The following is a 24,430-nucleotide window of genomic DNA, read 5'->3' as shown; positions in this document are numbered from 1 at the left end:
GCGCTGAAATATATATGGAGTGCGCGGAGAGGGATGTGATACGTCAACATGATACTGTGCTATGGTGAGACAACGGCAGGGGGAACCATGTGAATCCACATCGACGCAGCGCAAAATGGCCACCATGTGTGCTGCACTGCATGCACTGAGCGCATAAATCAGTGCAGTCGCGACTGCGTCGGTCGCGCCACGAAACTACAGCTCACATTCGAAAAGTACCGCCAGAACCACTCGTCGTCGCAACGAGCCGAAAGTTTCGTTTATGATTATTCTTTTTTACAGATGACGTTAAACGTGCTGTGTCGGGTTGACGCTTTGCGTCCTCCTCGGATGCGTGGCGATTCTGCACAGGTCGCGGCAAACTCTTCGGAGCTCTTCTCTTTTTGTTTTTCATAGCTCTTCTCATTTTTCCGTGCAACAATTCGTAAATAGGACCACGTGTTCTCAGCAAAGTCCTTTTCCGTTAGTTTTATCGCTTGTTCTGCTGTATGGCGCCTCTAAGAATTCATGTTTGTAGCGACTCAGTTCCTACCAGTGATAATAATACTAAGAAAATCCGTATAATCTTAAGTAATACCAGGTGAATTCTTGTAATTTAAGATAACACTAATTAACTTTTGATCAATTAACTAATGATGCTTCCATCCAATGTTGGTTTAACAGCTTCTAATTATGCACAGTTAAAACGGGTCAAAATGACATGGAGGACGGTGCAGTTGCGTAAGCATCTACGTTTGAAGCCTTGCGATGAAGATGGCGGTTGGAATTGACGTGCTACTATCGCAATGTGTAGATGGTGCTACCAAGGATTTTCACGCGATCCTGTCAGGCTCTACCGCGCCACTATGAGAGCAGCCGCATGCGCAACTGCACCGTACTTCTTGTCGTTTTGACCCATGAAGAAATGCAGGAGAAATTCAATATCTACAAACTAAAATTCTAGCGGAGCTTCAACAGCAAAACAAACGACAAAACTAAGGGAAATGGAATCGGCTAGAACTGGTCTAGACCGGCACTATAATGAGAAAAATAACGGAAAAATAAGAGGAAAAGCGAGCCGAGGAGCTCAGTGGAGAGGAGCAGATGGACGCCTTCACGGACTCGGCACCTCACCTCAGCACGCCACGTTTAACGTCAACTGTGCATAAATCTGTCTCGTACACTTTAAATGAATGTCTTAGTAGAAACGTAAACAAAAATACTAGAAAATACTCCTAGACAGTAAATACTAAAGCCCGTATTAGACTACATTCCGAGTTGAATTCAATTCTATCTTGTCCATGCAATTTATTTAATCAATAATCTGCTATCATATTTTTGTAATGAAAGAATACGATGAGACGGAGTTGTGTTCAAATTATTCACGATTTATCATTGCTACCGTATGCATTTCTCTACAATATACCGATCCAAATGTTATCTAGACAGGTGTGCCCACTGCAAGAGCAAACTTCACTGGTTTCCAATAACCACACGATGAATCTCTCATGTTGTCTCTCCTCCGCTTATGTTGAAAATTTGAACTTGAAAAAACCACAGCTATCATCATTGAGGTCCACTGTTTCGACGCCAAAATCCACTGCAATGTCAAAAATGTCTTATTCTTCTGTTGGTTTCGGTAGGTTCAAAATCCCATCACAATCAGCGAACGTCACTATCTACAATTTCACCAAACACATTCGTGCAAAATGCACTAAACTATGTCATACATCACCGCACCGTAGGTTGCGACGAATCACTCCTCCTGGGAGCAATTATTCAAGCGATCTTGCACCGGGTGACATCTCGAAACACTTAAATTCAATTTCGCAATTTTCCCTCGGGAATATAAGGCTGCACAGGAAAGTGAGACATTTTTATCGGCAGTTGTATGTAGAGAACAAATAAGAGAGATCAAATGAGCACGTCTTGAACTCTTGAAGACCCGTACACGAGTTGAGATCCCTGAAAAATAGTATATTTAATGAAAAGACTGAAAAAGAACATACCATACATTAATTCTTCTAATATTTTCCGGACCAAACAACAAATGAGCTCGTTTTCCTATTCTCTAACCACACAAACAATCCAAAACACAGCCACGAAGAAAACGAAAACAGAAAAGCTTACCAGGCATGTGGAACAATGTGACATGCCCCGTGTGAAAAACATCTCAGATCTACATAGTTTATCAAAAGATCAACAATTTTCAACATAGAATATGGAGAGATACAAGCTGAATCCGAGACAAATGTCCGCGAATGAAGCGACGCCGTAGTTGCAACACGAGGACCCTTCTTCTTCCTTTCACACCAATTACGCATACGTGGAAATACAGAACCTGTACAAGACAGATGTTTAAGAAACAATGAATAAACCAACAGAAAAAAATCATACGAAGCACAAATAACCTAACTGCACAAAAGTGAAAATGAAAAAGTTAAAAATCTATTATTTCACGGCAATACAATTCTGAGAAAACTATACTACTTTGAGGAAATCTCTAACAAATTTAATATTTCCCTTCTTTATCTACGCTACTGAAATAAATTATTATCACATCACACTTTGGAAATAAATATAAATATTTTAAACAGTATATGTATTCATAGGAACTGTCACTACAACCGAATTTAGAGTGATTCTACAGGCCAAAACACAACAGTGATCTTTAACATCGATAGCTTCCTCTCTCAAATATATAAGTACGCCAAAAAGGAACACAACAAAAATAACAATGTTATAATTGTCAGAATTACCCCTCGCGAGAAGATATTTGCTAAACTAAGGCTTCACACGATCCGAATTGATACCCACGACTACAAAGATGGATTAAAAGGAGAGCTTAGAAAATACAATAAATTCAGAGGAAATTGAACATTAGGAGTTCTGTGCACTAAATTTTGAGCTACAAAATTTGCCTTCAATAAATCGCGCAAAACCCAACGCACTCATACTCGACTTTGACTTCTTACAGAGTGCGTACATGTGAATATAAAATAAGACGTGTTCACACAGCATTACGTGAAAAAATAGCAAACGTTGTCACAGAAATGAGCATTGAAACGGGTCGCGAGTGGTAATGCTGAACATTCGAAGCAATTTGCATGGCTAAGTAAATGAATATATAGGTTGGGTACGAAGATCTTACACACATGAAAAGCGACCGCAAAAAAGCATTAAACGAGGAAAACCTTAGGAAAAATGACTGTATTAGGCTTGAGAAAGATTTGTGTAAGAAATTATGAGAAAATTTAGAACTGTTAATGTTGGGCAGGCCACCATGAAATCAACAAAAATTTGGAACAACAGCCAAAGAAGCAACTGATGAACAAGGCTCAAATTTGCTGCACATGAAGAGAAGACACCCGACCACGCATGGACTATGGCGAGGAACCCATTTTTGCGCTAATGAATACAGATAAGTGCCAACAATAATGATGAAAAGATAATACTAGTAATTTAACTGCTAAAAGAATGTGAAAGTCTAGAAATTCTGCAAGAAAACTTCAAAGGTATATGTAGTTGTTATACTCACAACATCTCCTGAGTTAAATATAAAGCCGGCGAAAATATGCGTACCGTCCACGAAAACAGACAAATAGAAAGAAATGAAATCCAAAGCAATAAAAGGAAGGAAGAGAGGAGCATGCCGTACAAGAATTTAGATACATAAAAAACGAACAATAATGATAAGTAATAAAGTAGCATCACGAGACACGGAGCGAATATAACTGTTCAAGAGAAATCAACCAACCTTTACAAAGGAAGTACAACAATTTACTCCATATTCAGTGGTACCGCCCGCGAGAATGTCTTGGCGAACGCGATCGTGAGCTTGAACTTAAATAACAGCTTTGAAAGGAATTTTTGCGCTTGCGAAAGAGAACGAATGATTGTGAGTATTGACACTAGCAAAGCAGCAATAAGTAATACAGCTTACCGGCTTCTGGAACGGCTTCTTCGCCTTCTCTTACGATCACGATCACGCGAACGGCTACGAGATCTGTCGCGATGTTTGCTGCGACTACTACTTCCTCCGCCTCCATATGCTTTATTCTCGATGCCGTTCAACGTGTCCTAGAATAAATAACCTAGGAGTTAAGAGAGTCCTAAATGACACATTGTTCGATATCTTCAGAAAAACTTTCAAAGATCGATGGCGACACAATTGCGAAAAACTTCCTACTTGGTTTGAGACCGTGGAAAACGGCAACATTTTCGAGAGCTTAGGAAATTTTGAACTGACTGATGAACTGATATTTTGACAGCGACGAACAAATCTATCGCAGACCATCTTCTACCGAGTAATAAACAATATTGCAACAAAGTTTGCTACAGAATGTAGATATTACGCATAAAGTGTTGGAGGAGAAAAAAAAACTTTTTATTACAAAGTAGGCGCTTATGCACAATGTTGTATTTCGACCCACCAATCGAGTTCTATACGAATAATGTTCATGTTCGCCACTTGAAATAGTAATGCCCACCTTTGTATACGATTACCACTTACTTGCGGTGGTCGAGCTTGTGCTAATGCAGTTAGATTTTTGAGTACATGCTCATGGCAGATACGAGCAACATAATATGTATGCCTGTATGCCTGCATGGCGGAAGTTACTCAGGTATTGCAAAAGGCACTGTCGTTCAGCACACTGCCAACAGCCTACCCTAATCAGTCAAATACCTAGAGTAAGTATGGAATCTTTTGTATTAACACACCATTCCGCTGACCTGCCAACATTGCCGACCTGACGGAAATCTGCCCGCTACTCAGTTGATCGGTACTCAGTTCATACGAGAAATCAAGTCCCACGAACTATGGAACAGTGACGAAAGGATAGATTCTGTGCGAGCTATTGCTATTGATTAGGAAGAAGATTAGCAGAGCTATATTGAGAACGACGTGCCTCGGCCAAAATGCAGGTAAACGCGTTAGGCGATAATAGCCGATTAAGTGAGCACATGAATACCTTCGTAAAGAAACATATTATACAGTTCTGACTGATTCATTCCAACACTTTAAACCTAACTGGGAAGATCGGAGCCCTCATTATTTTACAGATGATGTAAAGAACAAAGATGTTCTTTCTCATTAACATCGACCTCTCAGTTGTTTCTAATCTACAAAATCTCATTCAGAAGGAAATCCTCAATTTTCAACCCAGTTTACACCCTTACTGGTTCCAAGACTGTGCCACGAAATTGAATAGTTCATGAGTATGGGCAGCTGTAACGCAGTCGGACGGCAAGACCGATCGTTGCTTCGACACCGCTCTAGCCCCAAAGTTTCAGATGCCTTTTCCTGGTTACAATGGGTACCGGGTGTGACCATCCTGATGTTCATGAACTACCCTCCTACTTCTTGTCTACTCATGGTGAGATCCGAGCTTTGTAAATTTTACATACATGTGATACACTGTGTTTAAAGGATGTGCCGTTGACATAACGATTTCGCCATTGATGTTGTTCTGAATTCGTCCTTTTAAACTGGCATTTCATTAGATATCAGGACATGACATCACACAAAAGTTGGTGATTTTTGAAGACTGCAATCGTATTCAACACTATCGAGAGCCGGAACTCCCCTTTACGATCAGTTCCTCGAGATCTCTTGACGAATGGAGAGGTATATTTCTTTATTTCTTCTGCAGAATCTGTGCTAATCCTGCGACTGTAGTTCTCAAAGTACTAATATGAAGAACAAAATAGACGTTTTTGTGCATTAAGTGAACAACACTTCTTTCTTTTTCTGTTTTTCTTTCCTTAACACCTACTTCATTTCTTGAAGAAGTGTAGGCAAATCACTACCCATTCTCTCTTTAAAAAATAGAGATTTCTCTACTGCCGACTGCAATCTAGAGTGAAGGACAACACGATACTACTTCTTGTGCAGACTCAAATGCGAAACTGTTCAGAACCAATATAGCCTCTTTAACAGTACCTGTAAGCTAGCAACCAGCAGCCGACATCGGTCGTCATGGGCCACACGGCTCTGCTTTATTAGTGAGATAGCCGTCAATATTGTTTCTGTAGCCGATTTGACATCCCCACCGGCGGCGTCGGCCACAGCTCGAGATATTGCGGAAGAAGCAACAGTTCTAAAGTTAAGAGCTTACTTAGCCAATCAGAAAAACTCCCATTCCCTTCAAGAGTACCTATTTCTGTTCATTATTTCTTCAAATTCAACGTCATTGACCGCTCCAGGAACAGGTGGCTGTTGGTGCACACCAGGAAACATCTATAAGGAGAACGTCTATGAAGCACAAGCAAAAACATAGAAAAACCTATGAATTTTAGTCAATGCGTTGAATACGTTGGATTTATCCTGTTCATCTCTCGTCAAAGAGACAACACTTTCCTACCTGCGGGTTGATATGAGCTCCATGAGGTGCAAGAAGTTGCTGTGGGGCCTGAGGAGGTGCGTTCATAGTACGTACACCAGGAGGACCTTGGGTCATCATTTGCTGCTGCCCTATACCGACTACGGGTTGCTGGCCACTACCAAACTGAACTCCAGGGGGAGGTCGACTAAATCTTGTACTATTAAAGGATAGAAGTTATACTATTCTAAAATTGATGGAAAGTGAAGCAAGGTCCAACACCAGCAGACTAACTTTGCTTGAATCTGCATCATTGGTGGTGCTTGTCCCACTTGCATAGGCACGGCGCCACCAACCATAGGACGAGGAGGTCCTGTTGTCATTTGTCCTGCTACTCCCATTTGAACAGGACCTCCCATTTGTACTGGAGGCATCGATGTGCCCACTCCAGGAGGGCCCATTGGACGGCTCATCATAGGGGCCTAAAAACAGTACTATAAATCTGGAGCAGATCTTAATAAATACAAGCAAGAATCACCTGATTCACGGGTTGTCCCATCATTACCGGACCCCTGTTTATAATGCCACCTGGTCCCATAGGACCAGGACCGCCTGGACCCATAGGTGCGGAGTTCATGCTCATGGGAGGGCCGCCGGGGCCAGTTCTCATCTGCATCATTGGCATAGGTCCACTGTTCATAGGTCCTCCAGGCCCCATTCTTGGTCCCATCATCGGTGGAGGTCCACTGGGTCCGGCACCAGCACCTATTCGGATTGTACCCATATTCATGCAGGTTTCATCCTGGAAATATGAGATTCGTAAAAAAAAAGAATAGAAGTCATTGAATGTTAATCTTGTTCGAGTAAAGCCCGAAGCAGACAAATTTTCAAGACAAAAGAGACCTTCTTGTTTTGTTTTGTGTCCGGACGACTCTGCATTTTTGAGGTTGCTTCATCCAGACGGTTCAGCGATGCTTTAGTGTACGGAAGGATCACTGGAGATTGCCCATGAATTTGACGCTGTGGCATTTGTTCAGTGATGGTGCGTACAGCTGAAAATTATGTGACTTTTCCTTAATCAATTTGGAACGGAATAATAGTAAAAAGGAAAGACAAGAAGATGTGCTTAAAAACAATGTCTGCAAGAAAATCCCAACCTTTTGCCACATTTTACCTGCCAGAAAAAAATAACTACTAAACCGAGCGTAAGTGAAAAACAGAATAACTATTGCTGTCAACTATAATCAAGGATGTGGCATCTTGCAAAATCTACCTCTTTGCAAGAAATTTACTCCAATTAATGCACTCGGATCGCAAGTCTATAACACGGATAACGTTTTTGGAGCGCTGGAACCTTGTCAAGACAAGTAGAGGCACCGCAATTTATAAGCGGCGCGAATAAGTGAGCAGAAGACACTCAAATATCAAGGCAGCATACCACGAATCTGGGGTGGTACGGATTCCAGGTGGAGTATACGGTGTCGTAGATTATGGAAACCGGGGTGGTTTCGCTCATCTCTCCCTGCATCACTGCAAACAACCGCCTCCAGAATGCTGTTTTGTACGACGCCATCTACTGCAGTGCGCCGTTGCACGCGTAGGAGTCCCTTACTGCCTATCGGGCCAGTACGAATTAGTTTTCGACGAATCGCAGGGCGGAAGCGGCGCAAGGGGTGAAGCGTTGCAATAGATGGCGTCGTACAAAACAGCATTCAAGGGCCGGCTGTTTGCAGTGCAGGGAGAGATGAGCGGAACTACCCCGTCTCCATAATCTACGACCCCGTATACGGATACTCCACCTGAAATCCGTACCACCTCAGATTCGTGATATGCTGCCTATAAATCAAGCCGTATTTCTTCTATTTTGGTACGGTTTCGAAGAAAAAAGCCTAAAGACAGCTTGAGGAGCACTGAGCAAACGCCTAGTATATAGTAACGATATATATATATATATATATATATATATATAACGATATATATATATATATATATATATATATATATATGTCCGCCATTTTGCAAGGGAGTTTATCCGCACCGACGTCAACACTCACCACTGCGGTGTCACTAAAAACCTATATGTTGAGTGGGTTCAGCTCAAGAGATCTACAGCTTGCTTAATGAACGCCAATAGGTCACTGGTGATCGTCGATAGTTCATACTACATCGAAGTCACTACCATTCTTTTCCTCGCGCTGAGGTTGGATAACTTTTTCGCTTACTGCCTAATGCAGTTCTCTACCTGCTTCTTCAGTATGTGGGATGCAACAGTTCAAACACTTTGATATATAGTTTCAGCCCCCCTCCCCCCAGTGTAGTCTCCTATTTTACCGTACAGACAACCTATGCATTCTTTAGAGATACACTGCTTGCTTGCTTGCCTGTAACTTGTTTCGAACTTTTTTGATGACATCATTTGGTAGACTTTTTTCAAACAGAAGTTCCACAGTTCACTTGCGGATAATCTCCGCAGGGATACGGGAGGCTGCTCGCCCACCAGCCTTCGGAAAATCTCATTTAGTAATCTTGGGACAAGGTCGATAGGTCAACTAGGAGTTAAAATATTTAGCGGTTCAATTTACAAGTTGGTCAGCATTTGTCGGACCTCTGAAAAAGACCCAAGTGTCGGGAGGTGAAGCCGGAAAACGTAATAAAAAAATTCGTCTTGCGACTGGTGAGACAGCACATTTTAATTGGTTTTCATACAAAGAGTGTTCAGGTTCAAGGCCAAGACAAGTAGGGCATTCTGAAAAGTAATACGGATAATTTTAGAAAAAAAAAACCTACATGCATCGCTTCCTAAGACTAACAGCGCAAATCCTTTGCTCTGACCATTAGTACGGTTCTCAAAAAACTTCATGTCGATTAGATCGGGAATTCCAATAGCTTTGATGTGCAACTGAAAATTGTGACGTAAATTAGCCACCGAGTGATAGAAGAAGAAAAGAACTTACACCAACGTCAGCATCTGTCGCCCACCAAACTAAGTTTCCGATGTAACAACAGTACCTGAATCTCAAAACTCTAAAAGGAATGAAGCGAAGAATGGAAGTAAAATTAAGCTACCTTTTACCATCTGATGCATGCGTTGTTCCTCCATTCTGCTGTGCTGGGCGAACAGGCGTAGGAGCAAGCGATTTCTCCCCCGATGAGGGAGCTATCGCATCGTCATAAAGATCGACTTCCTCGCTTTTTAACTCTTCTGCTTTTACATGGCCAATGCCATTTTCATCTCTGGGAGGAGGTGTCCTGCGAATTATTCACTTGAGTATTTCAGTTATTAAGTTTCCTTTTAAAGAAACACTCTTCGGAGACCCTAAGCAAGAAAACACTTCCATAGTACAGCACAGTAACAATAGCTGTTATTCTCGTCTATAAAGAAAAGAGCAAACTACAAATAGAAAAAGGAAAGCTATTATATTATTATTCCTTGCTAGAGTTTAATTTTTACTAAACTCACTGGTCGAGAAGAGCATGTTCATCCAGATGGTCGCCATCCGTCGCAGCAGGTCCTTCGCCAAGGAGATCAAGCTCAGCCTGATCTAACTCAGTCATTGAATCTTCTGCAACTGATGCTATTTAAAGCAAATTTTCATCTTTTTTTTTGGCTTTGAACTACCTATAACCAGTACCTACAGCTTTCCTCTCTTTTTCAGTCCTACAACACATCATTAAAGGCATCACCCCACGAATCTGAGATGGTACGGATTTAAGGTGGAGTATTCGTATACGGGATGGAAGACTACGGAGAGGAGGGTGATTCCGTCCATTTCTTCCTAATTGCCGTAAAAAGCGGCCTGGAAGATGCGGCGCCGCACAAGGCTGGCGCGCTCCAATCGAACTCCCTGTAGAAAATACTGCGCCAGAACGCCTAAAGTCAGGGCCGTTTTTTTACGGCAATTAGAAAGAAATGGACGGAATCACTCTCCTCTCCGTAGTCTCCCATGCCGTATACGAATGCTCCACCTGAGATCTGTACCACCTCAGATTCGTGGGGTGATGCCTTTAAGGACCTTATGTTGTATATCTGACAAATACAAGCGCATATACTATGTCTATCTTTTCAAAGTGTAGTCTTGATGCTTGGATTGAAAAGATGAAAGAGTTTTTTTTTAATTTGAATGAAACAAAAGTGAAAGCCTGGAATATCTAACAGCTCCTGCAAAAAAATCGCAAGCTGGACTAGTCCGTCGAAGAGACAGTAAGGGTATGTACGGAGTATAGATAGATCCTGGTTCAAGCACGTGGTAAGAAGTGAATGAGTGGTTTTGATAAGATTCATGGACGATTATGAATGGAGCTTCAACTGTCGGAGAAAAAACAAACGAAAATGAGCTATTTACTGACAGTACGATGAAGAAGTACAGCAATAAGATCAACAACAGCCAGCAGACCAAATAGTGAAACAATACAGGGACGCATAAGCATAATTAGCAAAAAAAAAACATCGTATCGTTGCAGTCAATCATACAAAACAAAAGAAGAACAAAAAAGGAATCATTAAGAACAACGATTGATTAAGAACGGACCGAGATATCGATGTGTGGGCACTTGAAGTGAGAGTGAGGACAGTGTTTCCTCTGCGTCCTGGACCTGAGCTAGAGACAGAGAAACGTGAGCGCGATGAAAGATGCGGGTGACCTAGTGTCGGCGGGGGTGCCTGGTTTAGGAGGGACGCTCCCTCCGGACGAAAGCCTTAGTTTAGGGTGAGGTTCTGCTGCGTGATTGTACAGGAAAGAAATACTGGTTTTTTCGAACTAGCCCTAAGCTGGATTCGAAAAGAAGCGGGTGCAGTTGCGTAAGCGTAGCGGTTGCGCTGGAAGCGGCACGGTGGAGATAGGATAGGATGGATCGGGGTGGAACCATACGAAGCGTAGCTGGGAGGAGTGCTAGCATGGTCCCCACTCGATCCTAATTGCTGCGCTCCACCGCACCGCTTCGGACGCAACCGCACCGTGCTTCATGTCGTTTTGACTCGACCATAGTTGGATTTGCTTTCGAAGTGGTGGATTCTGAACACATCCATGGTCCTCCAAAGATCAGGCTTCTTTGACGGAATATTTCTACAGGAATTTAGAGCGCAATTATATTTGTTCGATAACAATGATCCAGGTCAAGAAGGGACGATAGTGTATGGTCCGGTCAAAACGACATGAACCACGAGTACATTTGCGTACGCGCTCGGAACGGTGGAGGCAGCAGTTGGGACCGAGTTGGGACCGTTGCAAATTGCAGCGATGGGTGGTCCCAGCAAGCCTAAAGTCTCTGTAGCACATTTAAAGAATGAACAAATTCTAGTTTGCTTATTTCCGATGTCGCTGCAACTGGGAAGCACTGTTTGAATTATCAGGTTTTCAAGTGTTTTCCTTAACAATTAACGTAGAATGATGTGCTAACATGAAATGGCGTGAACATCACCGTCATACGAACAAAGGCTCCTATGTCAGATCAGGTAAACTGCTAGCCACTATTTAAGCAAACGTGCATGGAGAAAAGGTCTGACGAGCGTTTTGAGTGCAACGAAGTGGGGAGTATCTGCCGAGGCGTACGCGAAGTCAGAGCGCCAAGAGTGCAGTTGTTTGGGAACATGTTGGGAACATGAAACGTACATACCATAGCTCCAGTCTGATGCTGTGGGGCCCGTCACACCTGATTTTACAGTTTTGCAGCGTCAGCGCAACAATTCGACGCGGCTGAACTCGCCTCACTGCTTTTTCGAATTTCGTGACTTAGACAAACGAAGAAGCAGAAACACGCGATCTAAAGGCGCCATTATTACGTTGTCAAGAATGTTCTTGCGGTTTTTAACCTTCAATTTTAAAGAGGCATATCTCAGCTTTAGGAAAACTTCGTTAATCGAAATAGAAACCACCAGAATCAACAAACTTTTGCCAAAGAGAGATAAGTGCATTTACAGCCTATAGTAAAATTTTGGAGTTCTGAACGCGGCGAATTCGTTAAGGACCGTTTCGGCATCTTCTCGGTTCCTGAAGCATTTCTTGCGAAGAAGTTGTAGTCAGTAACCAAGAGGTCGGGCGAGTAAGGTGGTTAGAGAGGAGTCTTGCAGCCCAATTCGTTCAACTTCTGCAGTTTCGATTGTGAGACGTGTGGCCTAGCGTTGTCGTGGAGCAGGATTGGTCCCTTTCTCTTGACCAATGCCGGGCACATACGGCTTCTGCAGTTTTTCGGTGCATTTCGTCGATTTGTTTTCATTACTTCTCCACTGTAATCGTTTCTCCCACTTACACGAATCTGTGACGGATGAGACAAACATGTGCAAATTTGGCTTTGGAAAGTGTTTTGGGGCTTCATTGCAGTTCAACCACTGACCCGAACGTCAGCGTTTGTCGTAGAGGATCCACTTTTCATGGAACGACACAATTCGGTTGAGATAGGGTCGTTTGTGTTCCGCAGAAGGAATACAGACGACACCTCAAAATGACGATTTTTGATTATTGTTCAGTTCGTACGGCACCCATTTATCGAGTTTTTTCGACTTCCCAATCACCTGCAGCTGACTGAAAATTGTCGTATACGTTACATCTAATTCTTCAGCAAGCACTCAAACAGTTTGTACGTTGGCTGTCTCCAACTAAAGCTCTCATTTGGTTGTTGTTAACATCGGATGGCCTACCACTGCGCTCGTCGTCTTCAAGGCTCTAGTCACCGCTGCGGAATTTCTTGAACCACCATTGTACCGTACGTTCGTTAGTGGGTCCCGGGGCAAGCGCAATATTGATATTGGGAGCTGTCTCGGCAGCCTTTGGGCCTAGCTTAAACTGAAACAAGAAAATCGTGCAAATTTGCCTCTAATCTATGCTGTATTTGAAATCCTGAAAATGAGACCAAATCACCTTAAAACTTTTTCGGATGATCGCTACGAAAACGAATATAACGACTAGATAGAGCGAAAAACGCACTTTAAAACTGTTTCTAAAGTCAAAGTATTATGACAGAATTTTGTTTGAAATTACGTCATTTAAAATATAAGTGACAAAAAGGAAGGAACTTGACCTTTACTAGTACCCAACGATGGTGATCATGGATATGCGCATTCATCAGCGTTATTTCACAATTTTTACATCTACCAAAAAGCTTTCGTATTTTCTAAGGTAATCCAGAGGCTTCCGAGGTGATCTATAGGAAGACTCTTTTGTGATCTGGTATTTAAGTACTTGCTGAGCACAGTTGTTTCGTCACTCGGCATCTGCATGTGAAAACAGTGATATCATGCAGACGAAGCCTGGAGCTTGCGCTGGAAGACAAGTAAACGGAGATATTACGTGTTATCATCTCATTTATAAGCTCATTGTCTATGAGTATGCCCCATTATTCCTTTTTCGGTTCTACTCTACTACTTTTTCGGATGATCGCTACATACCTCAAGAATCAATATTTAGCAGCAGTAAAGAAAGGGTTTGTTTTCATGTTCAGAAGAAGAACTGCAGAGCTCAAAGTTTTAGTGCAGTCAGCAGTTGTACAAGACGAGGAACAATCGCTTTGAAATGTTTGCTACGACGATGTAATCAGGATTTGAGTGTTATGACCTAGCGTTTATAAGCATTTTCGTCGAGCTGTGTTATCCTCGAACAGATTTGACCACACACAATTCGACCTTTAGTAAGGGATCAGATAGGATCTATGCAGACGTCGTAGTTCCATATCCAGCGAAATATTACGCCTCACCCGAACTGTCTATCAACGCAGAGTTCCCTTAGATGTGCTTTTTCCACCTTCCTCTGTAGCTACGGTTTACGGCCACTACGGGCTTTTCCCTTTGCCTAAGAGCATACCTAGCAAAGGAAACTTGAACAGCCATCCTGACCGTTCCCTTAGTAGGCGACCAGAGTATCGAGTTTTGTGACTACTTCAGATAATCAAGAATGTTGGTGTTTCCCATTCTACAGTCGCCTGTACATCACATCCTTATTTTGCTTTGACTTCTTCGTTATAGAACACGTTTCTTTTTATGGCTGATCTGCAGATGATGAGGTTGGATAGATAACAAGTGTGTAATTTACAAACATTGCGAAAATACCTGCAAGGCGTCAGATATGTTGTTGAATGTAGAGGCTAGACCCATCGCGCAACCGCTCATGACAAGCAAAATAATACTGGTTTTGATTTCTTGTCGTAAATTTTCCAGTGATCGTCAAGTAAGTTTTCTTTCGTGACGTTCTTACCTGATATCCCTTTCAAGGCTCCCAATGAAGTAGGAAAGTTTTAGAACAAACATGTAAGCCCCAAAACCGCAAACAAGTCATTATTTGAGGTTGTTCCTAACAAAGTTAGTCGAATTATTATCGCAGTATGTGTAGGCTACAAACGCACGCAAGTCTGCATATGCCTAATCGGAACCCAATAATCGTAATTCATTTCATTTATTGCAGAAGCGATAAAAGGACTAAGGGCAAGGAAAAACAGAAGAAAAATGTTATAAGTAAAGAAGCAGCGAAAGACGATGGAGGTGCTCCATGCAAAGAAACCAAGGATGAGAAAACCAAACAACAGAGAAAGGTCCTCAAAGTCGCCCCCGTCAATCAAATAATAAGTGGAGATTGATAATACTAAGTGGATAATTTTGTGAAAGAATACTTTGTAGGCTTCATCAGAAGCACCACAAAATCAGCCAAATAGAGATAAAGGGGGCGAAGTGGTTAGTGCTTTTGTTTTTGCAGAATAGCAAAATATACCTTACAAAACACCGTTCTTATCCATCCTATGGTAATGCACGTTGATAATGTTATGGGTTAATCGTACATCAAAGGTTATTTTGTAGGCTCCAGGAGATGCGCAACAATCCAAGCCAGCAAAGGGTGCCGAAGTGGTAAGTGTTTCCTTCTTGCAAAGTTTAACTCACAAAACATTACAATAGCAGAAGGTAGTGCAGAATTTTCATGGAAACCATAGTTCAACTTAAGGTTGCGAAATGGGTGATGAGAGCTCTAGATATGGGAGTGGAAGCGCTCAGAGCTGAATATAGATCACTTGCTAGATATACCATGCCTGATGTAACATATGAAGCCTTCAAGAGTAATCATGAAGCTGGTAGGAACAGGTAGGGAACTTTTCTAAGATTACGGATGCGGCCAAATCTAGTAGTTGCCTTTGGAATAAGTAGTTATCACTTTTCCTTAGTCCATTTGTTTAGATATCAAGACGTCCCATGCCAAGATCAACATCGTGTAGTTATAAAGTGGCCTGGAGCTCCTTGTGATTATATTCATGCCAACTATGTGGGAACACCAATATCTGACAAAAGATTTATCTGCACACAGGTGTAATTATTGTGTGCTCGATATAAGTGAATTGAATCCGTTTCGCTAGCGCTATCAATCATGAATATTAGGAGTAATGTAGAATTCACAAAGTCCAAAATGGATATGCTAAAAACTAAACCCTTGGTAGTATTACATCAGATTATCTGAGTAGGTTTGACTAACATCTCCTTTGGGGGACTCTTGTGGATAGATGAGTTCTAGCCACAAGAGAACTTCCAGTAATAAATATTTTATGGCCTAATATGAGTGTTCAGAAGGAGCGAAATTCTCAAGCCAAATATGTACTTTTGTAGTTTTCAGGGGCCGCTCGATGGTACGATCCCAGAGTTCTGGATGATGGTACTTCAGGAGGAATCTGAAACAATTATCATGTTGTGCAACTGTATTGAAACGGTACAATTATTTCGTCTTTTTTTTTCTAAAGAAGCTGCACATCGACTGGATGTGATTGTTTGTCAATAACCACTGACCATTCGTGATGTCTTGTATGACACAAGTAAGAGACAAGATTCTTCTCGTTCTTAGAAGTTTTTTTCTCTACGATAAAGCATAACTTGAAGAAATCTGGGAAAGAACATGGGCACACATAGAGAAACCATAGCAGACATCGCGATACGTTTTGAACGATAAAAGTTAGTCGTTAGGAACGATAGGAGGAACAACAATAAAGAGTATATTATTGACCAGTTCATTGCACTTTTTCTGGTCTAGAAAATTGAAGTGAGAGTTGTTTTTTGTCAACTCATGACAACTGGTCTACCTGCGTGTGATCAGTCTTTGAGGTCAAAACTCCTATTATTAAAGCGGGAAGACCGAAGAAGTATCGTACTCTCAAACACTGCCCCTTCCCCTCTATTTTGATCGCCTTGACTCCCGCTTTTCTTCGAAGTGATTGATTGGCTGCCAGTAATTCCTCCATTTGTGCCTAGGGTTGCCCTGTAGTTTCTGCTATTGCGAGAAATACGAAAAGTATGGAACTTTTCTTTCAAAGGTGTTGTGAACACATCTATCTATTCAGTCGTCAATCTTTCATTAGTGCATTCAATGTCGCCCGGTATTGGGCCCTGGTCCATTAGTTGTCACTGAAACTCGTCGCGTGTCCTGCCCGCCTTATTTTACTTTCCTTCGCGAGTGCGGTGACATCTCTAATCTTCGATCACTGGCGTATGAACTAACTTCGAAAGCCTAGCTTTGACTTGCGTGAAACGAGATACTCATAACATCACTTTTTCGATTAAACATTCAATGACGCTGATCGCATTTTCCTCTTGCTTGTGAATTGCTTTCTAAAGCATAATGCAATTAAGGAAGTGCGCTGGTGCTGCACTAGTGAAGCTGGGGCTGGGTGTTCTTGGCCTTCTTCACTACATCCTTGATGCTCTTGTACGCTACTCAAGCCGCTCCTTTCTTCCCGCTCAGTTCTGAGATCAGGTCGTCTTTGTTACCTTCCTCACGTTAGATTAACATAGCTGGTTCAGTCGGAGGAGTTTGTTCCGTCGACATTGAATGGAGCATTAGAGAACTCATCCGTTTCCTATGAACATCATTTACTACAAATCCAGCTTAAGATCGATGTTTCCGCATGTTTAGTCGAATTCGGCCAGCATTCGTTCGGCATGACTGAAGCTAAATGTTACCAGAGCGATGCCGCCAGGAAGCCCCAAATGGTGTAGCTGCCGACAACCACTTTCGCCCCCGTATCATCGCATTCCTAACTTTCGTATTATGTTTTCGAAGGCGTTATTGAATATTCTGTGTAAAATTGTATACCCGGACACTTTTCTTCATCTCAATGATGATGCTCTCCTAAAATGAAGAGATTCCGGTTGTTTAAGTACTGTAACTCTCGAAATACCTTTGCGTCCTGAGTCTTTGCGCCTTGGTTGTCTAAAGCCCTGGTAATCGCTTCCGTCTCTGCTACATCGAAAGCCGAGAAAAGTAAGCGTAGCGGAATCTTCTCTTTTTGTGACATCTCGATGAGTTTCGAAAGTGGGTGCATGCAGTCTATTGTGTTGAAGTCGGGATTAAACCTTCTCAAACCCTGCTTGCTCGCATCATTGTTCTTTTGTTCTTCAATCCTGTTAAAGACCACTCTTGTAAAGAGCTTCTAGATGACGGACAGCAAGTAGAACGGCGGATACCGATGTCATGCGGATCTCATTTCTAATACAACAATATGGTCTTGCGAGACTTTCACTGCAGAAAAATCTTACATTCCGAGTGATAACGAGAAAAGAGCCTTGCTAGGATATTTGTAAGCGGGTTGTAACAGCTGAAGGTAGGTTCTTCAGGGTTCAGGGTTATCCTGTCGGGACCGGATGAGGTACAGTTCTTCAGTGACATGATAGCATATCGTTCTTCTGAGTCAGAAGCTTTGAAATGACGCACGTATTCCTAGATGATAAGCAGATGGACTGGAGTCTCACACGCTCAGATGTGAGTTAATGGTTGCTTGCTGCTTGTGCGGCTTCTGACGTATCAGTTTAAGAGTTCCAGAAGATAGACGTCTTTTGGTGATTTTAACTTTCTCAGCCTTTCTCGTACAGCCGTAAAGGTGTTCTACAAACCATATTTTTTCGTCGATGCTGTGAATTGCAGTATTTTTTCTTGAAGACGGTTAGCGAAGCAAGGAGGCCTCATTGATGATGTTCCTGGGATTTCGTTCCGTGAACTTAAAGGCACAGAATGAGGAGACAGGGGGTATTCGAAACGGGTGGGAGACTGGAGAGGGAGGGTTCCGTCCATTTCCTAGGTAAAAAGGGGCCGGGGGGGGGGGGCCCCCAAAAAAAGGGGGCGCTCCAACCGAACCTCTTGTACAAAAGGGCCAAAGAATGACGTTCTTCCGGGCCGTTTTTTACGGCAATTAGGAAGAAATGGACGGAATCACCCCCCTCTCCGTAGTCTCCCATCCTGTATACGAATACTCCACCTGAAATCTGCACCACCTCAGATTGGTGGGGTGATGCCTTTAATAACTTTCGCTCCCTTAATTGTGAGGGGAAATCTTCTTGATGGAAACGATAGTTGGATCCCGAGAAAACCTTTGATACTTGGTCGGCAATATTCATCAGGCGAAACATTTTACTGAAGATGAATATGGTCAGTTTCTTTGGCACATTTCCACCGAGGAATTTCTACATCCTGTGTAGAGAGAGGGAGACTTTCGGAATTGCAAGTTACCATGGATGGTTTTGAGCCGTCGTGAGAACAAAACAAGCGAATCCATTGAAGCTGGCAATGCTCATAGCTTCTAAACTTGCTTTTCTACTCATTTCCACTGGGATTATCCTGGTCACGTCTAGATAAGCAATTAACTGCAGTCCTTAATTGATTGCTGTAATGCCATGGATCACATAACTGTAGTAAAAGTTAACGTTGAGTGTCAGCATTATCATACGTACCGTTCCTGATTTCACAACTGGTCCTTCTTTTGCCAATTAATTACGCAGTTTCTATCAAACATTAAAAGCGTCATAAAAGGTTACATAATGTGAATCATTTTGCGCATTGCATTCCCTCCTAACCATTCAAGGCCTCGATTTGTTAGATCTCAGTTATGTTATCGACGCAAAATTCTTCACTGTCGGCGCATAAGTTGCTAGCACTAGAAACAAATGAAACTGAGTTAGAAAAATTGGTTTATTCTCCGCTATTGATCAACATTGTAGTTCATCGTAGGTTTCGATGAAAAAAAAAATGGAACTGGTTTTTGCTCAAATTGAGTTATTAGTTGAATTTAAAATGAAAATTCAGATCCAACATGATGTCTTTTCCATAAAATTCGAGTTCAGGGGAAGTTTAAATGCGCCGAATATTGGCCAAACCAAGTAGGAATGAGCAAAGCTTATTCCGGGATTGAAATTACCAATGTCCAGGTACTTCTATTCTACTCTAATCATTAGCAGCTAATTACTTTTCTCTAAGATGCGTCCTATGAGTCCCGAGGAACAATCTGTGATAGTATCAGTACTTTTCATCAAGTTTAAAAAGCCCGATGGAACAATGGAACAGCGTGAAGTCAGGCATTATCAGTGGCAAGATTGGCCTGATAGAGGTGTCCCACCATGTAGATTAACTACAATGGTCAGTAATAAAATTCCTCTACTACCTGCCCCGTGTGCATAACGAGTTGTTCATAGCATCAAAATCGTTTGCGTTAGTAATGCGAAGAACAACTTGATCTCATTTTAGGAGCTCCTTTCGCGTGTTCGGGGCACAACTAAACCGATCATTGTACACTGTTCAGCAGGAATAGGGAGGACTGGAACAATAGTCGCAGTCGAATACATCTTAGGTAAGCCAAATTTTTCAGGTTTTGAGTACGTGTTTGAAACGTTTTAACGTTCAGAGAGGATGCAAGCCGGGAAGGAGTGCGCCGCAATGAATGACTTGCTAATGGAACTGCGAAACCAAAGAGCGTACACAATCCAAAATGAGCTTGTAGGAGAACATGAGAGAGTTCTTATTGTTCGCTGTCTAGAGTTACTCGTGAGAAAAATATAGAGTTTGGATTAGAAGTGCGCAATGAGTTTGTTGAATTTTCCGAATACTAGTTTCTAAAGTGCTCCAATACGTACTGGTAACTTTTGATAGCGAGATTCACTACAACAATTCAGTTTTTTTATGGTTCCGTTTAGCAATACTTGTTCATTCATCGCGTCATGTTGTGTTATTTCCTGGAAAAACACAAGAAAAGGTGTGTTTCTTTTTGTTTCCTCAAATTCTGAAATGGGTAGAATATAAGGGGTATCAATTTTTCTCGGTAAGATGTTGTGTGATATATGCAAAAATCTTCCATTATAAGAAGGATATAGCACATAAACACTTCAATGAAACATCATTACAACATCCTCACCTGTAAAAGAGCCGTAATCGTGGCGCTACTACTCAATAGCAGCGACATCTCAATGGATCGCTCCGGATGTCAGGTTGATCACTTCCCATGCTTGAAAAAATCTGAAGTGGTTCGGAGGATGCACATACGCTGTTCACAATCTTCGTCTTTTTCCAAAGTTTATCAACTTCTGGACGAAATAAAAGGATAAAGTCACTGGCGTATCAATCCACTTGTTGTGCGCCAACGCGTTTTACTGCAATTCATAATCGTCGAAGTTTTGGCCTATAAAATGAGTAGTGGGGCCAGCTGATAATCAAGTCGGTGTTTTTATTCTCCCAGACAGGTCTGGTACCAATTTTTCGACTCCGGAAGGATGAAGGGCTTGGTTTGCTCTAGGGCGGTTTCGAACCATCGACCATCTGGCTACAACGGACCTCTAACCGACTGCGCTACACCCGCCCAATGTTTCTAAATTTCTTAACGAAATAAAAGGAAATGGACGAAATAGCCGGAAGAAATTAGTTTTCGATGAGAGTTGTCCGATCGCTAAACAAATTATTTCAGAATGTTCTTGAAAAGTACGTTCTTTAGCATTTGTGAAGCTAACACACACCACTTTTGGACAACCTCAGGTTTTATGCGAATTCAAAGTTCTAACAGTTTAGCAACAATACCCGAAATGTGGACAGGCTTATGGGCAGCTTATCACGTATCGCAGATGATGTGTAATCGACAATGAAGGAAAAGAGTTTGGTTTGAAGATTTCAAACGCAGCATGGCTCTACTCATCTTTCTCTAGTCGTCCTCAAAAAATAATGTGGAAGACAACTACGACGATTTCAGTTGCAACGCGGCATCCTTGTTCACGCTCTGCATAAAAGCGCGAGGTCGAAGCGTAGTGATGTCCTCCCACCAACTTATTCAGGTGAAACCAATGAATGGACTGCCGATGGGTTAAGCGAAACTACGCTGGGATCCGCATTCTAGTATACGAATTCTATGCTTTCGTTGTGGGTTATGCACCACGTCAAAATCGTGATGCGCTGCATTTGACAGTGTACATAGCTATCATACAAAGGAGGATAATACGAATCTGAGGTGGAGCGAACTTCAGGTGGAGTATTCGTATACGGGATAGTAGATTATAGAGAGGGGTGTGGTTCCGTCCATTTCTTCCTAATTCTTAACGGCCCGGAAGATACGGCGCGTGCACAAGGCTGGCGCGCTCCAATCGAACTCCCTGTAGAAAATAGTGCGCCGGAACGCTCGAAGTCGTATCTTCCGGGCCGTCTTCTACGGCAATTAGGAAGAAATGGACGGAATCACTCTTCTCCCCATAATCTACTATGCCGTATACGAATACTCCACCTGAAATCCGTACCACATCAGATTCGTGGGGTGACGCCTTTAAGTGGCTACTCTATTTGAAATAGGGGGAGGAGTGTAGATTAACTGAATTTAAATCATGGCAAAGTTTGGCAATTTCACTACTCTACTTTTCTCACACTTGTGGGATTCCAGAGTGTTGGTTTTGAGGCTATGCGTCACGTTCCAAGTCACTGATAGGAGTAAAACGTAGATGCCTAAAACAAAAGTGCCTCGTACCTCCTCTGTGAGGAATCGAATCATGCAGTTACAAGAATGGGGTACGCCGACGATGATCTTTCTTCACGAACAGAGATTCCCATAAGAAAGGGAGTGGCCCTCAACAGCCGCCAAGACGAGTGCCGTTTTCATTCCGGTTTCCTATTCAAATCTTCGGATCCTGTATTCTTCCTCTGTGTCCTTTGCTAGTTTTGCGTTGATGTCTTCGACAAAGAATGTGTAGGACTTGAAATTGCATATCACTTCACTCACTTCATAAAAGGCCCCCAATTCAGACTCATAAGGTGTTAATGATGGTGAGTGGCAGTTGATGATGATTATAGATTTGTGGTGCAGAGCACGAAGGAGAAGAATGGCAGGACGAGGTGATAAGATTTCGTGAGAGTGTAGGTAGGTAGGTCAGCGTCGGTGGATCCTGTTCTCGGGCTGTAAGCCCAGAGTTTTAGACTGTCTACATTGCAAGTCATTCACGTCACGTCATGTCCCCTTGCTCCGGAGTGAAAGACATGCTGAACTAACAGAGATTTGATCGCGCTCACCAGTCGCCATACTATTCGCCGTCTGAGACGGCACGGCACAATGTGCGGGATATTGATGCTGGGCGTATGCTGGAGCGGCAGATAGACTTTCCTCATATTGAGCAGCTTTGCCATAGCAAGCTTAGCCAATTTTGATTTCTTTATCTGTACATCACAGAAGTGTTTCTGGTGTGGAGACGAAATTTCTTTGCAAAGCCAATTAATTGAACAGGAAAGGAATCAAGAGTAAACATTTGGAAATCAACTGTGAAAGGGGAGATCTAGAAATGAATTAGCTGGGAGCTTTCGACAAATTTCTCGAACGTTGTGGAAGATTCTTCAACTCATTATTTTCAGTTCCCTTATTTCTTTCAGGATACAAACTTGAGAAAAGAGTTACATCGTTACTTTTTTCTTCTTAAAATCAGTAAGAGCATTTTCAGATATGAATCCATCTTAACAGAACAAAACCAAGCGAAGTATCGGAAATTCGTCGAGGACTACAACATAGTTACTGGAACCAGTTGAATCATATGTAATACTTTTATGAGAAATGTCATGCTATTCTAGTGGTTTAAGAATGAAGATATTCTCTTGTTGCATGTCAAAACAACGTCCAAGACCACGTTTGGTTAACCAGTGCTGTCAGCAACCGTCAGCACACGAGCAATACACCCATAGTAGCAGTCAGTTGTTGTAATAATATAATATTAGGTTGGCCACTTATTTGTTCAAATTTCGAAGAAAAAACTGTTTGGAAACACAGGGACTCAGGGAAAAGCTAGGTGGTTACAGAAACTTCCTAGCCAATAACGTTCACCTTTGGCTGCGTCATCGTCACTGTTTAACGCAAATACGTCGACATCACCCCCGTGTAATCTCCATCTACAACAGCGCAAGAAGCGCCATAACGCATGTCAAGCAGATATGTACTAACGTCAGCGTGGCGTTGAGGGAGAGGACCACTCCCCACGCTACCGTCATTAACTGGTTCCGCCCCTACGACAAAAAGAACTTCTTTTTTGACCACTTGCCACACTCAACTCAAGGATAATGCTGTGATGGCTGCAACCACACATTCTCTATATGCTTTGATGTCTATATGCTACGGCTCTGCAATTTGATTTTGACGCTAGAGAAATCCCACTCGTCTCCTCCACAGAACGAGCGAAAAAATGTCGCTTTGGCCACTCCTCGCCACTCATGTTGAGGTCCAAGGTGAAGAAACAGTTCCCCCTCCACCCCAATCCCCAGATCTCGCTGCATCAGACTACCATTTGTTCCGGATCCCTAAGCATTTAATGAAGCAGAAACTGTTCGACTTTTTTTACTTTACTACTTTTTACCTCAAATCCGCTGTTTTTTTTTGTTCTTTTAGTTATACTCTCATCTCCGCTTCTCGTTCCCAAGAACTGTAACCCTCTCAGGAGGATTAAATACTTTGATAGGTATTAATGAGGAATATATCGACGGATGGTCATTTGTGCGTGTAAGAAACTATGAAAAACTATAGAATTATAAAGGGAAAGCGTGTGCAAAGAAATAAGTACCCAAAGCAATGGGTGCTATTAATATTTTGGGGATGCAACAAAGGAAGATTGCTGTTACTCTGATTCGTTATATATCGCCTGATTTGGTAGGTGAGATAAAAGGTGAAATTTGAGGTAAAACTATCCGTTTGTGGCAGTTGAAAAAAAGTCACTTTTCTGACGAAATTTTTTTGTTGTAACACTGAGACTGTTGTTAAACAAAAGTTGGAATCCTAACTTTCTGAAACGCTGAACTTGGTGCTAAGGAGAAGTTTCTACTGCGATTATTAACCTATTGATGCTGATCTCAGAAAGGAGGAAAAGGTTCGAAAACAAAGTATATTCTAAGTCAGTTTGA

The 24,430-nt window shown here is 42.2% G+C and overlaps 3 protein-coding genes across 4 annotated transcripts; 1 reads left to right on the top strand and 2 right to left on the bottom strand.

The window, feature by feature from the left end:
• Positions 1-1,735: 1,735 nt before the first annotated feature.
• RB195_001164 (uncharacterized protein) lies at positions 1,736-2,967 on the bottom strand (the record flags this gene model as incomplete). Its single annotated transcript, XM_064197815.1, has 3 exons — positions 1,736-1,944; positions 2,213-2,320; positions 2,931-2,967. The coding sequence occupies 3 exons, from the start codon at positions 2,965-2,967 to the stop codon at positions 1,736-1,738; spliced, it is 354 nt and encodes a 117-aa protein (XP_064053696.1).
• Positions 2,189-11,324, bottom strand: RB195_001163 (uncharacterized protein; the record flags this gene model as incomplete). 2 transcript variants are annotated; one of them, XM_064197814.1, is made up of 16 exons in its annotated part: positions 2,189-2,320; positions 3,737-3,822; positions 3,923-3,985; positions 4,014-4,059; positions 5,924-6,080; positions 6,138-6,220; positions 6,345-6,510; positions 6,597-6,784; positions 6,841-7,104; positions 7,206-7,354; positions 9,090-9,201; positions 9,257-9,311; positions 9,369-9,551; positions 9,763-9,865; positions 10,832-10,900; positions 11,237-11,324. In XM_064197814.1, 16 exons carry the CDS (start codon positions 11,322-11,324, stop codon positions 2,189-2,191), a joined length of 1,944 nt encoding a protein of 647 aa, XP_064053694.1. The 2 variants fall into 2 exon arrangements, with proteins under 2 accessions (XP_064053694.1, XP_064053695.1); XM_064197813.1 differs by lacking the exons at positions 2,189-2,320; positions 10,832-10,900; positions 11,237-11,324 and having other exon boundaries at positions 3,771-3,822; positions 3,923-4,059; positions 9,763-9,857.
• Positions 11,325-13,668: 2,344 nt separating this feature from the next.
• On the top strand, positions 13,669-23,071 carry RB195_001162 (uncharacterized protein; the record flags this gene model as incomplete). Its single annotated transcript, XM_064197812.1, has 13 exons — positions 13,669-13,718; positions 14,693-14,819; positions 14,905-14,958; positions 15,082-15,129; positions 15,224-15,360; positions 15,454-15,580; positions 15,884-15,976; positions 19,375-19,458; positions 19,508-19,666; positions 19,775-19,877; positions 19,932-20,023; positions 20,221-20,279; positions 22,987-23,071. 13 exons carry the CDS (start codon positions 13,669-13,671, stop codon positions 23,069-23,071), a joined length of 1,218 nt encoding a protein of 405 aa, XP_064053693.1.
• Positions 23,072-24,430: the final 1,359 nt, after the last annotated feature.

Source organism: Necator americanus, chromosome IV (assembly GCF_031761385.1).
Source record: "Necator americanus strain Aroian chromosome IV, whole genome shotgun sequence".
NCBI classification, from domain to species: domain Eukaryota; kingdom Metazoa; phylum Nematoda; class Chromadorea; order Rhabditida; family Ancylostomatidae; genus Necator; species Necator americanus.
The sequence above is the reverse complement of the archived record's forward strand: the minus strand, read 5'-3'. Positions and strand labels throughout refer to the sequence as shown.